This window comes from Perognathus longimembris, chromosome 8 (assembly GCF_023159225.1).
Source record: "Perognathus longimembris pacificus isolate PPM17 chromosome 8, ASM2315922v1, whole genome shotgun sequence".
Taxonomy (NCBI): Eukaryota; Metazoa; Chordata; class Mammalia; order Rodentia; family Heteromyidae; genus Perognathus; species Perognathus longimembris.
Genome location: NC_063168.1, coordinates 34682467 through 34700171, shown reverse-complemented (window position 1 = coordinate 34700171; position 17705 = coordinate 34682467). Strand labels below are relative to the sequence as shown.

Here is a 17705-nt window from a genome sequence, read left to right as displayed (position 1 = left end):
ACATTCTGTTATACTTATCTTTCATATTTCATTCTGTATGTGCTTAAAGAGAACTTTGATGAAAATATAATACATAATATTTTAATGAGAGATACTTTGATTTGTAGGAGCTGACATTGATGCACTTTGTGTAGCCCCAAGACATGTGGAAAGATCTGATTTTTTTCAGTCTTTTTTTGAAAAACTGAAACATCAAGATGGTATTAGAAATCTAAGAGTAAGTATCCTCCAGCACTTAATATTTTGAACTTTGTAACAAATAAGTGTAAAAGCTAAGGCCTGAGATTATTGAAATACCTTTTAAAAAGTTGTATCATCCAGCTGCCTTAGCTCAAGCATGCCTATCATCCTAGCTACTAGGGAGGCAGAGATCAGAGAAAGCATCAAGGTTCAGCCAGCCTAGGCATAAAAGTTCTTAAGACTTCATTCCAACCAGTCATTGAGCATCGGTAGTATGTGCTTGTCATCCCAAGCTACTGGGAAGTACGATGGATGGTCACAGAGATACTCATCTAGCAACAAAGGGAAGCACATATAGGAAGCGCACCATCTACCCAGGGTATAAAACGAGATTCGATCTCAAAATTAACCAACACAAAAAGTGACTGACAGATTGACTCAAGTGGTAGAGCACCAGCCAAAAAGCTGAGGGACAATGTCCAAGCTCTGAGTCAAGTCCATAGATTTGAACATGAGCTTTGTAATTACTTATATCTGAATTTGTATCTAAAATCTATACTTTTAGTTTTAATCCTTGTTATCTGTCTCTCTGAGACTTCGTTTCCTTATCTATCTGTAAATGGAGGTATAGTGATAATTTCTTTAAGGTTTTTTTTTTTTAGGATGAGGTAATATACTTTTCACTATAATCTAAATGGCTACTACATATCAATTTGTGAGTACTATATATGTATAGTTTAGTTACTATCTACCTTACATATGTACGTAAACACACACACATGCACACACATATATCCCTTCATTCAGCAGATAAAACTTCAGCACCATTCATTTTTTTGATAGATTAGTTGTTAGCTCTGTTGTCTTTAATTTTTAATACTTGTGTTAATTGTAATCATTTTTAAGTACCCAAATGATAGCAGTTCTGCCTTCCAGTTTCTGACAAAATATTTTAGAATGGTAAGGTAATAATTACTGTCATAGATAGTTTGTATATTTTGACTAAGTACAAAATTAAATGCCTTAACCAAAAACGTCAACATTTTCACTTTTTTATTGAGTTAAAATACAAATTGGAACAAGGATATTCACATTGTTGGCATTTAGATAAATAACCTGTGTTATAATTGTTTTCCTCTTTATAGGCTGTTGAAGATGCTTTTGTGCCTGTTATAAAATTTGAATTTGATGGTATTGAAGTAAGTGTTTTTCTGATCTGTAAGTTCTAAACTAGATTTTTTTTTTCTTTTTTTGCCAGTCCTGGGGCTTGGACTCAGAGCCTGAGCACTGTCCCTGGCTTCTTTTTGCTCAAGGCTAGCACTCTACCTCTTGAGCCACAGTGCCATTTCTGGCTTTTTCTGTTTATATGGTGCTAAGGAATCGAACCCAGGGCTTCATGCATGGTAGGCAAGCACTCTACCACTAAGTCACATTCCCAACCCTTAAACTAGATTTAAAATAGTCTTTTCTTCTTGTTGGTGTTGTTGTTGAGAGTCTTTGTATGTGGCCCATGATGGCCTTAAACTCAGTTCTCTTGCCTCAGCCTCCTGAATGCTGGATTTATAGGCTTGTACCACCTTGCCCAGGGCTAGGCACATAGTTTAATGAATTAAGTAATAATCTGTAAATAGCCTCTCACCCTCTTTTTTCTGTAGACTTTTTACCATGAGAAATGAACCAGCCTTGTCCTTGCCTCATGATTTTTGTTTATCTTTCTCATTCTCGTAATCTCCTGAAGTAATTATAATTTTTATTGGAGTGATATTCCATATTTACATTATTATGATCTTATAAATAGTATCAAAGCTGAACACTTAAATATAATGGATTACCATTTTTTACTATGTGACATTATATTTCCTTGGAACTTAGTTTTTTTGGTTTTTTTTGCAACTTTGGGGTGTGTGTGTGTGTGTGTGTGTGTGTGTGTGTGTGTGTGTGTGTGTGTGTGTGTGCATGTGTGCCAGTATTGGAGCTTGAACTCAGATACTGGGCTCTATCCCTTAGTTTTTTCACTCAAGGATAGTGCTCTGCCACTAGACCCATGGCTGCACTCTGCTGAACTGGGGATGAGTCTCAGAGCTTGCTACCTAGTCTGCCTGTGAACCTATTTCTCAGATCTCAACTTTCTGAGCAGTTAGGATAACAAGTGTGAGCCATTGGTGCCTGGCATATTTGTTTGGTTTTTATACATTTAGATTCATAGTTAGATTCTTTTATTATCATCTTGAAAGAAAAACCTTACCTAATCTATGTTTTAGTCTAAGCTGATCATGGCGTATACTTGTCATTTTAGCATCTTCATGTATCATCTTAGAAGTTTTTTCCTTCTCTAGAATTTTCTTTTTTCTTAATTTATTCTTAATTAAAATTTAAAAATTTTGTAGAACTCATCCACTGAGTCCCTGAAAACTGGCTCTTTTCTCTCTTCTTTCCTTTCCCTTTTAAAATCTGGAATGTTTACAAAAGTCTTAGTTGTTCTTACACAAAATTGATAATTTGGCTAAAAAAGGTGTTGTAGGTAAGAATTATTTTTCTTAGAATTTTAAGGCCTTTCCTTGGTGTTTAGTTTCTGTGTTACATTGAGAAAGTGATGCTGTTTTGATTCCTCATTCTTTATGGAAAACTTTGTCTTTGAGGGCTTATTCAATATTTTTGTCTTCATAGTTATAAAATTCATGATAATATTAAATATGTTGTATCAGTCAACGAGTGTGTTAGAAACAGAGTCCTCTTTCAGTTTGTCCCTCAGTTGTTGGAACTTATGATTGAGTTCTATTGGATTTCCTGCCTTTGTTTTCTTTCTCTTTTTTTAATTTCTGGAAATACAACATTTGTGTGTTGGGTATCTAGAAAACAATCTTTTTGTTTGCTTAATTTTAAATTTCTCCCCACTTATTAATCATTATCTCTATAGTGTTGTGATGCTCTTTGGTCTTATGTCATTGTTTTTTTTTCATTTCTACTGTCATTTTTAATTTTTGAAGAATTCTTTTTCAAGTGTCTCTTTTTATGTGTTTATTCATAGCTGCTTGTTCTTATTTCCTGAGTAAAATATTTTTTAAATCTTCTTTCTTACATCTACTGGGTCTGTTATTACTTCTTGTCTTATGAAGCCTTAATAACTTATGCTGTTGTCTCATTGTATCTTTTTGTTCTAGTGATCATGCCTTTAAGGCAAAGTAAAGCAGAACCAAAAAAATCCCAAAATATTCCTGGTGTTTTAGTTGGGTTTCAAGAGAATGTGAATATAAATGTATGTTGGATCATTCATATTCTAAAATTTACTCATAAGGTTTTGATACCTTGAAAAACAGTTACATAACAGTCATGATTCAGACTAGGCACCATTACATTTCAAATAAACATTCTTAAATTTTAACATTGAAAAAAAGTAAGTTTTTTTGTTTTGCTTTTGCCAGTCCTGGGGCTTGAACTCAGGGCCTGAGCACTGTCCCAGGCTTCTTTTTGCTCAAGGCTAGCCTCTACCACTTGAGTCACAGTGCCACTTCCAGCTTTTTCTATATATGTAGTGCTGAGGAAGCCCTCTTCAGGTATATGAGGCGAGTACTTACCACTAGGCCATATTCCCAGCCCCAATGTTTTGATGGCTTTTATTGATAGTAATTGTTTTGTTTTTTGTTTATTTCGGAAGGACATGTGCTCCAAAATCAAAATGTTTTCCCTAATTTGAAAATTACTCTCAAACATTTCCCTGGTTTCCCCATATGTAATTGCCTTCGTATAGTCCTTTTGAAGTTTTAGTAGTACTTTGAAATCAATTAGAACTTTCCATGTTTTTGAGGTGGGATTGGAGAAAATTGAGTAGAAGGAGAAAAATGTAATTTCTTTTTTCTCTCTCTTTTTTTTTAACCTTCTCCAAAGATTGATCTTGTCTTTGCAAGACTGGCAATACAAACTATATCAGATAATTTAGATCTAAGAGATGACTCTCGCCTCAGAAGCCTTGATATAAGGTGTATTCGCAGCTTAAATGGTAAGCTTCTAAAAAGAAATCTTATGTATCTATTGAAAAGAATTAGACAAGTAGAGCTCTTTTTCCCAAACTATTAATGGACTTTATGAGGATTGAATTAACTCAAAAAATGATGTTGGTTGCATATGTAGCTTAGTGGTGGTATATGAGAGAGCTTGGGTTTAATCCTCAGAAATAAAAAGATAAGTTGTCTTTATCCAGATAATATGGCCACATTTAAACCTCCTAAAAAGTATAATAAATTCACTTGAAAGATCATTTATGTTTAGAATTATGGTTCATCTTGTAAATTCATAAGGTTTAATAAGAACACCAGTATTTTTGTTTACATGGGTTATATCAGTCTGTATCATTATAAATAACAAATGTAAAAATGTATTAGTTTATTTAGAAATAGAAGTAAACCCATTATAAGTTAATAAATTTTGCATGTGAAATGTCTGTTTTTACCTTTCTACAAATTCCTTTTAGTATTTGACTTGTTATAATATTCGTTTTGGTTAAAATATAAGAAGCTTCTGGTCTCTTAGGAATATATAGTTGAAAAGGAAAAGTGTTTTAATAACCTTCTCAGATAATTGTGGTTGTTTCTCTTCTTTGATTCCTCACCAAAATTTTACCAGTGGCAATTTTTTTCTTTCTTTGTATCTTTTGTTTTGTGTTGGTCCTGAGGTTTGAACTCAGGGCCTACTTGTCCCTGAGTTTATTTGCTGAAGCCTAGCACTGTACCACTGAATCTATAGCTCTACTTGAAGCTTTTTGTACATTAATTAGAGATAAGCATCTCCTAGACTTTCCTGCCTGAGTGGCTTCTAACTGTGACCCTTAGATTTCAGCTTACTGAGTAGGATTATGGATGTGAGTCACCAGTGCCTGAGTTTTTCTCTCTCTTTCTTTTTGAAGTTTTTAAATGTATAAATACAGACAAAATTTATTCTTTTCAAATGTACAGTTGAGTGCCCTTTAGTATATACACAATTTTACTCCCAGCTACCAAGTGTATTTCATCATCTTTGAAAAGTTCCCTTGTACTCACTTGCAGTCATTTTTCTTTAGTCTGCAGTCTCTTTCTGCCTGTATATAAATTTGCATTTTCTAGACATTTCATATAAATGTGATCATATGTGGTCACTTGTGCCTTGCATCTTTCACTTAATGTAGTGTTTGTGAGCTTCGTACATGTTAGTAATTATTTTTTGGACTCGGGACTTTGTGTTTGCTAGACAGGCACTATCTCACCAACCCTTTTTCTCTTTTATTGATGAATAAAAATGGTAACTTTTAACAGGTTAATTAGAATATGGGTTCTAAAACCATGTCAAGCTAGGTGCCAGTGGCTCACGCTTATAATCTTAGCTGCTCAGGAGGCTGAGATCTGAGGCTTGCAGTTCAGTCTGCCCTGGCATGAAAGTCCGTGAGACTCTTAACCTCCAGTTAACCACCAGAAAACTGGCACTGTGGCTCAAGTGGTAGAGCACTAGCCTTGAGCTGAAGAGCTCAGGGACAGCACCCAGGCCCCCAGAGTTACATTCCCATGACCGACTCAAAAAAAAAAAAAAGATAAACATGTCAAGGAAATTTTCTACTTTATTACATTAATTAAATCCACTGGTCTGGTCCTTTGAATAGAATTTTTACCAGTGCGTAATTTTGTACTGCCATGCTTTGGCTATTTGGAAAATATTGGTTCACAAAGCTGTTTAGAGCTTCCAAATGTTAACACACATTTCATTATAAAATAATGGTTTAATTGCATTCATTAGTATCACCATCAATTTTGTCAGCAAAGTCTTTATTAGAAAGTTTTTAAGTTCACAATGGCATGTAAGAGTTTTTATCCAAAATTTAATATAACTTGCAAGCTTAAATTTATTATTTATAATAAATTACATAATTTACTTTCATATACTATGGAATGTCTGATGTGTGCTTAACTGAATTCCAATCTTTTTCAATCATACTTTTTAAGTACAATTGGTGTGCAATGAAAAAAAATTAGTCTAGCTGACTAATTATATAATAAGAATCAAATAATAACACCTATTCTTGTTTGGTTTTTCTTTTAACTATGTGTGTATGTTGGTAAAGCTGTATTATATAATGTACAGTTTGTTACCACTACCTTAATTCACTACTAAAGGAATAGCACTTTTATCCACCATTGCTTTTACACTTCCAGTGCAGATGTTAACATAGTGAAAAAGACAAGATTTTAGTTTTCTTAAAGAAAATAGGTTCAACCTCACAGATCCTTTGATTTGGGAAACCACTGGTTTGGACTATCTTTCGTTTGATCATACACTTGCTGTACTAACAGAATGTAACAATAAATCTCATATTATTGATGGATGAAGTTTGTTTTGAACGGTTAATATAGTCTTTAACTTGGAGGCATTTGATTAACAAAGTCAGATGTGGAAGAAAACCTAAATAGTACTCAGACTAATCTCTATTTTAATATGAATTTGATTGGCCATTTTTTAACTTTTCAAGAACAAAGTACTTTCTAATATGGAAGAACTAAATTACAAGTACACAGGTGAAATAAATTCTGTCATATTGCTGTCTTTCATATTTTTAGTGTGATCCGGAGTGGGGGTAAGGCATTTGAATTAACTAGTTAATTTTATAGTGAAAATGTTTTATCTTTTTCAGGATGCAGAGTTACTGATGAGATTTTGCATTTAGTGCCAAATAAAGAAACTTTTAGACTCACCCTCAGAGCAGTCAAATTATGGGCAAAACGCAAGTATCATAAGTCTTTCATATTTACATTATAAAATTTTAATTTTGGCTAGTGATAGAAGTACATACAAAAACTCTGAACCTGATGATACTATTTGAGGTTAAGCACCAGTAAACTTAGGAATTGCTGTTTATTTTCAGGTATAATGGTTATGGAGTTCTGATACAACTTTTCCTCCTCCTTACTTAGATAAAACTTAGAGTCCTCTTACATTCTATTTTAGGTTTTAAGCTAGGCAGCCAGAATAACTTATATGTGTGTGTCTAGCATATTATTTGTAACTTCAGGTATGTACTGCTTAAGACAAGTGATACATTCTGAGAAATGCATTATTAGGCAATTAAAATCTATTATAAGAACATAATAGATGAGCTGGGAAGGTTGCTTAGTGGTAGAGTGCTTGCCTGGCTTGCACGAAGCCCTGGGTTCGATTCCTCAGCACCACTTATAAACAGAAAAAAGCAGGCAGGGGTGCTGTGTCTCAAGTGGTAGAGTGCTAGCCTTGAGCAAAAAGAAGCCAGGGACAGCACTCAAGCCCTGAGTTCAGGCCCCAGGACTGGCAAACAACAACAACAAAAAACAGATTATGTTTCCATAGGCCTAGATGATATACCCTACATAGTAGGCTATTTTGTATAGCTGTCACTTCTAAGCTACAAATATATATTGCACATTATTATACTGAATACTGTAGGCAGTTTTCATATAATAAGGTGTGTGTGTGTATCATATATGGAGGGAGAAAGAAACCTAAACATAGAAAGAAGTTCAATATAATAAATACAAAATGGTATTAACTGTATGAGGTACCATGAATGGAGTTTGCAGGACTGCAAGTTGTCTGATTGGCTTGTTATTTGAGTCAGTGAGTGAGTGGCAAGTGAAGATAAAGGCTTAGGATATTATTATCCTCTATGTAGGTTTTATACTGTATACTTAATAAATTTATAAAATATTTAAACTTATAAAAATAGTTTTTCTTTAGTAATAACCTCAGTATATTTGTAACTTATTACTTTATAATTTTTTTTAACTTTATGACTCTTGCCATAACAGCCAGGTGCAATAATACATGCCTATAGTCCATCTACCCAGGATGCAGTTGGAGCAGGAGTATCATTTGAACTTCAGAGTTGGAAAGCCACCCTGACCAATATAGGGAGACATTCTCTTAAAAGAAAACAAAAACACAAACTATACAGCTATACAAAAAAATTTTCCTTATATTCTCATTTTCATAAGCTTTATTCTATTTTTCTACACTTTTAATTTAAAAAAGACTCAAACACATACATTAGCCTAGAACTACACAGAATTATTAATATTATGACTTTCACTCTTGAACTTCCACATCTTGTCTCACAGGAAAAGCTTCATGACCAGTGAAACACTTAGAGCTATCACTGCCCATGATAGCAACGCTTTATTCTGGAATCCCTCTTTTAGGACCTTCTGCAGGCTTTTCTTGAAGAAGGATCACTCTTTTCAGACAAGCCCATGGTTTGTTTTTTGTTTTGGGGGTGTTTTTTGCTTGATGTCTTTCTCCCTTTTTCCATAATTTTTTTTCATAAATTTTCTTATAAGCATTTAATACAACATGAACACTCCTTTCTATTAATGATCTTTAATAACAGCCTTTCACTGATGGGGGCCACTATTTCTAAACATTTTAAGAATTTTGTTGAAGCTGTTCACTGTGGCTCACACTTGTCCTAACTACTCAGAAGGTTGAGATCTGAAGATTGCAGCTCAAAGCCAGCCCAAGCGTAAAATTTATGAGACTTGGAGTGAAAGGATAATCTGAACAATTTATCTTTTCTTACAGGTTAAATACTATGTTTTGTCAGTTAAATGTATATCTTTCACATTTAACATGTCAAGAAATTAGTGTTTTTTTCTTTCTTTGGGAGGCATAAAATAATGTTACTTTGTATAATTGAGGTCATCTTAGATTTAGTAACATAGTGTAATAATTTTTAATAGATTACTGTAAGCTGCAATTAAGAGAAATAATTCTAATATCAGTGCTAGATTCTAATGTACTAGGAGATATCCAAATTTTTTGAATCATTGAAGTTAATTACCACCTTTACATTTGATATTACTACCATGAGTATGAGTACTAGAAAATGTTTATTTTTCTCATGGAATCTCCTGATGTTTTGTCCTTTATTTTTCCCTCAACCTCAGATATTAAAAGATGGGAGAATTTTAGTGTGATTTCAGAAACCTGTTGGTCTTTGGAACCAAAGCAGGTCACTGAAGTATCTGTATCTGAGGGCAAAGTAGAAGTGGTTTACTAGTACTGGTTTACTAATTTACCGGGAGACTAGAATGAAGGTTTGCCCTTTGATTTCAGTGTTTTCAGAGAGAAAAAGTCTAAGCAACTCTCTTAAAATTACTAAAAGAAATATGTTCTTTACCTGACTTACATAAGTGTAACCTTCTGCACAGCACCTTTATAATAACAGTACATTTTTAAGGCATTTATTATTGAATGTAGATCCTAACAGTAATTAGATGTTAATTTTCTAGGTCGTGGTATTTATTCTAACATGCTGGGTTTCCTTGGTGGAGTCTCCTGGGCCATGCTAGTTGCCAGAACTTGCCAGTTGTATCCAAATGCAGCAGCCTCAACTTTAGTTCACAAGTTTTTTTTAGTTTTTTCCAAATGGTAAGTATATGTACATATATACTATATATGTACTTGGTTTACTAACTTCTGCCTATATGTAAATTCATTTGGAAATGTAAAAACCATACATAGGTTAAAAGTTTAAAATTTTACTAAATTTGAGGCAATTATGGGACATCTTAGATGGCATGTTTTCTTTCTTTGTGTAATTGACAAAAAAAACCTGTACACTTTTAAGGTACCATGATGTTTTGATACATATAGGCATTGCATATTATTCAAATCAGAGTAATGAGCAAAGTATACAGTATATTCAACATTACCTATAGTTTGCCAACCCCATTCTTGGCAACTACTATTACATTCTCATCTTCCATAAGATCAGTACAATATATGATCATGCAGTATCTGTCTTCAGTGTCTGCCTTGTTTCCAGTTAACATAATGGCCTCTAGTTTCATCCATGTTGTCATGCAAGACAGGCTCTAGCCCCCTCTCCTCTCCTTTTTTTTGTGGGGGTGGTGGTAGGGAGGGATACTAGGAATTAGATTCAGAGTCTTATACTTGCTAGGCAGGCCTTCTGTCACTTGAGCTATACCTCTAACACCTTTTTGCATTGGTTATTTTCAAGGGAGTTCTCACATTATGCCCAGGTCAGCCTGGACTGTAATCTGCCTACTTATACTTCTCTGTATCACTGGGGATAATAGGCTTATCCAGCCATTGTGCTGTTTCCATAGCACCAATGTACCCAGTCATTAGATTGACTCTCATGAACTGTATGTGGGTATATATGCATGTGTACTTACACATGCCAGTCCTATACCTAGGCACACTCCCCATTTTGTTTGTTTTCTCAAAGCTAGTGCTCTCAATGCTTAAACCACAGCTCCACATCCGTTTTCTTGGTAGCTAATTGGAAATCCCTGCTCAGGCTGTCTTTGAACCATGATCTTCAGGTCTCAGCATTCTGAGTAGCTAGGATTATAGGCGTGAACCACTGGCACCGGGCCTCTCATGAATTTTTATGTCCAGGTTTGCCTTGAACCACAATACCCCTATCCCCACCTCCCAAAATAGCTAGGATTAAATAGGTCTGAATCACTAAGCCCATCTTCATCCATTTTTTTATGGCACAGTTATGTGATACTTTCTTCCATGGGTTATAAATATAGTGGACCTTTGGGCTGGGAATGTGGCTTAGTGGTTAAAGTGCTTGCCTAGCATGCATGAGGCTTGGGTTCGATTCCTTGGTGTACCATACAAACAAAAAATAAAACTACTTTTTTAAAAAGGAAAAATTATTTTTAAAAATATAGTGGACTTTTAGTTAAAGAGTGATTATTATTATAGATTTGACTCTGCACATCAGCTTTATGGAAGTTGTTTAGATGGAGATGGCAACCATAACTACCACACTGATTTGTTAGTATTTTCAGCAAATGTTAGGTTTGCTGTTACTAAATTATCAGAATTAAATCCATGAAACTAAATGAAAAGGTGGGGATTCAGGTGCAGATGAGTTACAACAAGCAAAGTACTAATTGCCTTTTCAGAGAATACTACTTCAAAATAGCCTTGTCCTTTTTCTGTTGCCCATTTCTTCTCTTTGGTATATGAAGATTAGAACTATCTAATGATTTTAATCTTTCGTATAGCATGTGAAGTGTGATTCTATATGGGCTAATTTGCCTCATTCATGTTAGGGAATGGCCAAATCCTGTGCTCTTGAAACAACCCGAAGAAAGCAATTTGAACTTGCCTGTCTGGGATCCTCGGGTATGTGATTTATTATGGAATTTTATTAAATGTTTTAGGAAGAGGATATTCCCCCCCAATCACAGCCTAAAGATTCTTACTCCTCCTCTTCATTCTGTATGGTTATTGTACTTTATTTGTCATGTTTTTGGATACAGATGACTTGAAACTCTATAATGCTGATGTAACATTATGTCACTAAGAATCACATAAGACTAGATGAGTAGGTTACACCATCATTTTTCCACTGTGGGAAAAATGCCTAATAAGTAACTACTTACAATAAGATATGTAAAAATTTTACTTTTCAAGCAGTTCAAAGCCGAATAGCATAATTCTTATATGTATTTCATTTAATTTGGTTATAGAGTGAATGATCGTTACTCTTCATAGCCAAGGGAAAGTCATCATTGAAGGAATACAGAGAAAGGATTGAGCCCTAGGACCAGATAATGCTTTTAGTAATTATGATACTATGTTTCTTGATTCTAAAAGACAATTGTTTATAAGATTCACAGTCAATGTAACAGCTTTTCTGAGAAAAAAATAAACTGCATTTCTTTTGACTTTGACCATCAGTCACATCTGACTAGAAATGTAGTTGGAGAGGAAAAGTATACGTCTTAGAATTAGTTGAGTTTATTAGTACTAGATTTTATTTCATTCTTCAGACCTTTAGGGAAGTGAAATAGACAATTGAAATAAGATACTAAATCATTCTTCTAATTTTACAGGTAAATCCATCAGATAGATATCATCTCATGCCCATAATCACCCCTGCCTACCCGCAACAGAATTCTACATATAATGTATCCACATCAACTCGAACAGTAATGGTAGAAGAATTTAAACAAGGTAAACATATTGGCCTTATTACCCTTTGACATATTCCCATGAGGTTTTGGTTAACAAGTTTTCTTTTGCAACTTTAAATTGACAGTTAGAATTATATATTATTTTCCAGAAATTAAGTCAAAAATTGAGCCAATTCAGTGTGATTGAACTTAATTTTTATGTTCTAAGAAATATTGTAATGTATTTATATTTTACAGTCAAGAACTTGTTGGGGGATGGATGCCAGTGGTTTATGCTCATAATGTAGCTATTTGAGAGGCAGAGATTGAGGTTTGAGGCCAGCCTAGGCAAAAAATTTCAAAGAGCCCATCTCAGCCAGTAGTTGAACATGATGGTATGCATTTATCATCCTAGCTGTGCAGACTAAGATCAGGAGGACTATAGTTCCAAGCCACCTGGGCAAGACATTCATGAGACTTACCCTCCTTCCCCCATCTCAACAGAAAAAATGTTCTAAGCCCTATTGTCCCAGCTATAGCAAGAAGTGTAAATAGGATCAAGCCTAGGTGGGCACAGTCATAAAACTGAGATTCTATCTCAAAGAAACAGAGCAGGGCTGGGAATGTGGCTTAGTGGTATAGTGCTTACCTAGCATGCATGAAGCCCTGGGTTGTGGCTCAAGTGGCTGAGTAATTGCCTGGCTAATGTGAAGCCCTGAATTCAAACCCCACTTCTGCTGGAGGGTGATAGGAGGGATGTGATTTTTTCCATTGAAGTTAGGGATTAGAGGATACACATGTTGCTTAGTTTTCAAAATCAGATGTAGTTTCTATTAATGTTTTTGTTTAGGTCTTGCAGTTACAGATGAAATTCTTCAAGGAAAATCAGAGTGGTCCAAACTACTTGAGCCACCAAATTTCTTTCAAAAATATAGGTATTTGAAATTTTGTCTTGTGAGTGTGTGTGTATGTGCGTGCATGCGTGTGTGCACCTGTGACCCATTTACTGCATTTATTTTAAGCCTAAAAACACTTTTTTAAGATGTTTCCCATAAATTAGGGAAACTATTTACCAGTAACAGAAAAAAAAAATCTTTACTTAATGAAAAGCACCGAAGAGAGCACTAAAACTAATGGATTCAAGAATTTCTGGTTCCCACTTCTAAAATACACTGTTATTTAGTATGCAAAACTTTCATAAAAGCCTTGAGCAAAAAGAAGCCAGGGACAGTGCTCAGGCCCTGAGCCCAAGCCCCAGGACTGGCCAAAAAAAAAAAAAAATTCATAAAAAATACTAAAGCTAGCTTTTTCTGTAGGAGCCATGGGGTTGAGAGAAATATGGCCCTCTTTTCATCTCCCTGCCATAGCATGCACTTGTCCTGTTACCAATGTACTCCAAAAAAGGGGGAGTCGGGCTGGGAATATGGCCTAGTGATAAAGTGCTCGCCTGCTATACATGAAGCCCTGGGTTCAATTCCTCAGTACCATATATATGGCGGGGCGGGGTGGGAGGGTGGGGGTGGAAAGCTGGAAGTGGCACACTGTGGCTCAAATGGTAGAGTGCTAGCCTTGAGCAAAAAGAAACCAGGGACAGTGCTCAGTCCCTGTGTTCAAGCCCCAGGACTGGCAAAAACAAACAAAACAAAAAAGGGGAAGTCATCTGGAAAAAATTACTTTACCTTCCATGGTTAAGTCTCCCATTCGACTAAATACTATAAACTGTGTTCATACAAACTTGCATAAAGACAACAGGCAGCCTTTTACTGTCAGTGAATTAGTGGGTCATCAGACCAGTGCTGAGTCTTGGAATACAGGTAGAATTGTGGCTCCTACTCCCAGATTTCAAGGTGGTGGACCCACCATTATGGCCAGGGTGCCTTTGGAAATATGTGTCAGGAAGGTCACATGTTTACACCAACCAAAACCTGATGTCTTGGCATTGTAGAGGGAATACAACCCAGAAGCCAGTATGCCATCTTTCTGTCTCAGCCTCCTCACTCAGCCTTACCAGTACTGGTCATGTCTAAAGGTCATCGAATTGAGGAAGCTCCTGAACTTCCTTTTGTGGTCGAAGATAAAGTTGAGGGTTACAAGAAGACCAAAGAGGCTGTTTTCTTCATAAGAAACTGAAAGCCTAGAATGACATCAAAAGGTCTGTACCTCTTAGCGAATGAGTGCTGGCAAGGAAAAATGAGCAACTGCCAGCGTATCCAGTGCACGGGCCCCTGCATCATCTATAATGAAGACAGTGGAATCATCAAGGCCTTCAGGAACATCTCTGGAATTGCTTTGCTTTATGTAAGCAAACTGAACGACTTTTCTCCTAGTGGTTATGTGTGGCAATTCTGCATTTGGACTGAAAGTGCTTTCTAGAAATTGGATGAATTATGTGGCACTTGATGTAAAGCTGCCTCAAGAGTAACCATAACTTCCCTATGCACAAGATGATCAGTACAGACCTCAGCAGAACCTTGAAAAGAGCACCATGCAAGAAGATTCATTTCTACTTGCAAAACTGTTTGGTGTAAATCAACTGAACAACTCATGGGGGAAAGGGAAAAGGAAAGGGGGAGGGGGTGGGGGGAATGAGGGAGGAGGTAACAAACAGTACAAGAAATGTATCCAGTGCCTTACATATGAAACTATAACCTCTCTGTACATCAGTTTGACAATAAAAACTTTAAAAAAGAAAAAAAAAAGATTCATTTCAGAGTCCTGAAGAAGAACATACTGGAAAAACCTAAGAATCATGTTGAAACTGAATCCATATGAAAAGACCATGTACCAGAACACCATTCTTTTCCAGAGAAATCATAAAATCCAAGCAAAGAAAGGAGCAGCACTCTCAGCCAAATTAGATGAGAAGGCAGCTGCAGGAAAGGAGGCTGGAGAGAAGAGGCTGTGTGTGGTAAGAGAAGAAAGAAGGCTGTTGGTGTTAAAAAGCAGAAGCAGCCTTGGGGAAAAAGGCAGCTGCTACCAAGAAACGAACAGCTGAAAAGAAACCTACCACAGAAGAAAAGAAGGCTGTTACATAAACTATTAAAATCTGTTTATAAAAGTCAGATAGTATAGGACAGCTTAGTTGCATAAAGACTGGATCAAAGGTGCAGTGAGAAACATAAAAAAAAAAATCTAGTAATTTCCTGAAATGGTACACAAGACCTGAAGAAGGCTACATTTGGCTACATTTAGAGAGTTAATACATAATAGGTGATAGCTATTACTTACATTTTGTAAGCAAGTAGAGAATAATAGAAATCCCAAATGATAATAGAGTTTCTTTATTCTAGAAGTAGAGTGCAGTATTGAGGATTTCATTTAATTATAAGATCTAGAATTTTGTGAAAATAAAAACGCACTTGCATTTTCCTAAACTGCACGTTCGTAATACTCTTCTCATTAGAAACAAGGAAAAATGAATGATGGAAAAATAGTCTTAATATTTTGTTCCTTGTTTTTGTTTTGTTTTTCTGATTGTTACTACACATTCTTCACAGACATTATATAGTATTGACTGCCAGTGCATCAACAGAAGAACACCATTTAGAGTGGTAAGCATACAATTCAAGTTCTCTGTCTATACCTAGTGATTAATTCTTTATTGATATGGTGCTTTATCACTTAAAATAGTTTTTTGCTTGGTTCTCAAAATTATTATCTTATTGGTGACTGACATAATTCATAATTCAGGGACTAAGAAATGCCATCACATTAGTATTTCAGAATCAGGTGGGACTTGAGATATCTTTACATATGTATAAGTTTTGCTTGTTGCTTTCAAAATGATACTTAAGCAAAATTTTGAAGTCTATATGATTCTGATACCCAGTTTCTTCATATTATTATTGTTTTGTCCAAAACTCAAAAGACATTTTGTATATCCTTTTTCTTTGTGTCAATCCTTGGGCTTGAATTCAGGGTCTGGGTGCTATCCCTGAGCTTTTGTGTTCAAGGTAGCATCCTACCACTTGAGCCACAGCTCTACTTCTAGCTTTTTGGTGATTAATTGGAGGTAAGAGTCTCATAGACTTTCCTGCCTAGCCTGGCTTCAAACCATGATTCCAAGACCTTAGTGTCTTGAGTATGTAGGATTACAGACATGAGCCACCCACGTCTGGCTTGTATAAATCCTTTTAATTTAAGAGACAGTTGAATTAAAAAATAAAACATATAAGACACATTTGGAGCCAAGGAGCAGCATATCCATTCTAGTGAAACCTAAATTTATTCCTTCTTCTAATATATTCACATACCTAGATCCATTTAGGCAGAAGCTATTAAGCCACCAGAGAGTTGTACTTTCCTTGGGTCTGACTTTAGGAAAAGAAAAGCATAGAGGCTGGGAATGTGGCTTAGTGGTAGAGTGCTTACCTAGCATGCATGAAGACCTGGGTTCAGTTCCTCAGTACCACATAAACAAAAAAGGCTGGAAGTGGTGCTGTGGCTCAGGTGGTAGTGGCTAGCCTTGAGCAAAAAGAAGTTCAGGGACAGTGTCCAGGCCCTCAATTCAAGACCCAGGACTGACACCAAAAAAAAAAGCATAATGCTGTCTTCAAAGGTCTAGTCCTGTTTCATTGGTAATAATTCTTTTACTGAAACTATTTAATCTGTCTAGATTGGCTCAAGTTTTATTGGAACACTGGAATTCTTATTAATATATTGTCTGTGACTATTTCCATGCTTCACAACAAAGTTGAATAGTTACAACAGAGGCAAACTAAAAATAAGCAATATTTGGCCTTTCACAGAAAAACTTTGCCAACTTTCATTTAGCTGATACTGCAATAACTCAGATGTATATACTTATATGTATTTATATATGCTTATATATGTGTATATAAGTATATGTACATATATATCACATATATACAAGTTAAAGCATACACACAATGTTGTAAGCTTTTTATGTCTGAGAAAATTTTAGTGTTCTTGACATTATTTTACTTTATAAAGTCACTGGTAATACAGCCTTGACAGTCACATTTCTTATGTGTGGTAGAAAATGACATTGTAGAAATCTGATAAAAAAATTTTCTAATGTCTGATTTGAATTTAGTGAATTTTTAAAATGCGTCACCTAGGGCTGGGAATATGGCCTACTGGTAAAGTGCTCGCCTTATATACATGAAGCCCTGGGTTTGATTCCTCAGCACCACATATATAGAAAAAAGCTGGAAGTGGCGCTGTGTCTCAAGAGGTAGAGTGCTAGCCTTGAGCCAAAAGAAGCCAGGGACAGTGCTCAGGCCCTGAGTCCAAGCCCCAGGACTGGCAACAAAAACAAAACAAACAAAATGCATCACCTAGTATTTTGTGCAAATCATACTGATTTCATAAAATATATTCCAGTTGTTAGTGACATGAGATTTCAAAGTAGAAAAAGATTGAGGATCAGATTAACAGTTTTGTTCATGCCCAGTCAAGATTTATAGTCTTACCAAGACAGGGTATTTTAGATTAAAGGATGCATTGAATAGATCACTTTTTCTAAAAACACAAAAATTTATTAAATTTATCATTTACTTGGTAGATCGGTTTTTATAAAAACTTATTAAATTTATCACTTACTTGGTTGGTATTTTGAAGAGTATCATAATT

At 35.4% G+C, this 17705-nt stretch overlaps 1 protein-coding gene and 1 pseudogene across 2 annotated transcripts in view; both read left to right on the top strand.

Annotated features, from left to right (window-relative positions):
- Papolg (poly(A) polymerase gamma) overlaps positions 1–17705 on the top strand; it is a 36891-nt gene that overhangs the window by 10300 nt on the left and 8886 nt on the right. For both annotated transcript variants that reach the window (XM_048352871.1, XM_048352870.1), the window contains exons 5-13: positions 108–217; positions 1326–1379; positions 4066–4177; positions 6833–6922; positions 9459–9597; positions 11265–11337; positions 12051–12171; positions 12961–13045; positions 15608–15661. In XM_048352871.1, the coding sequence (XP_048208828.1) occupies positions 108–217; positions 1326–1379; positions 4066–4177; positions 6833–6922; positions 9459–9597; positions 11265–11337; positions 12051–12171; positions 12961–13045; positions 15608–15661 (838 nt within the window). The remainder of the gene's footprint in view (positions 1–107; positions 218–1325; positions 1380–4065; positions 4178–6832; positions 6923–9458; positions 9598–11264; positions 11338–12050; positions 12172–12960; positions 13046–15607; positions 15662–17705) is intronic.
- Positions 13432–14983, top strand: LOC125356773 (annotated as a pseudogene).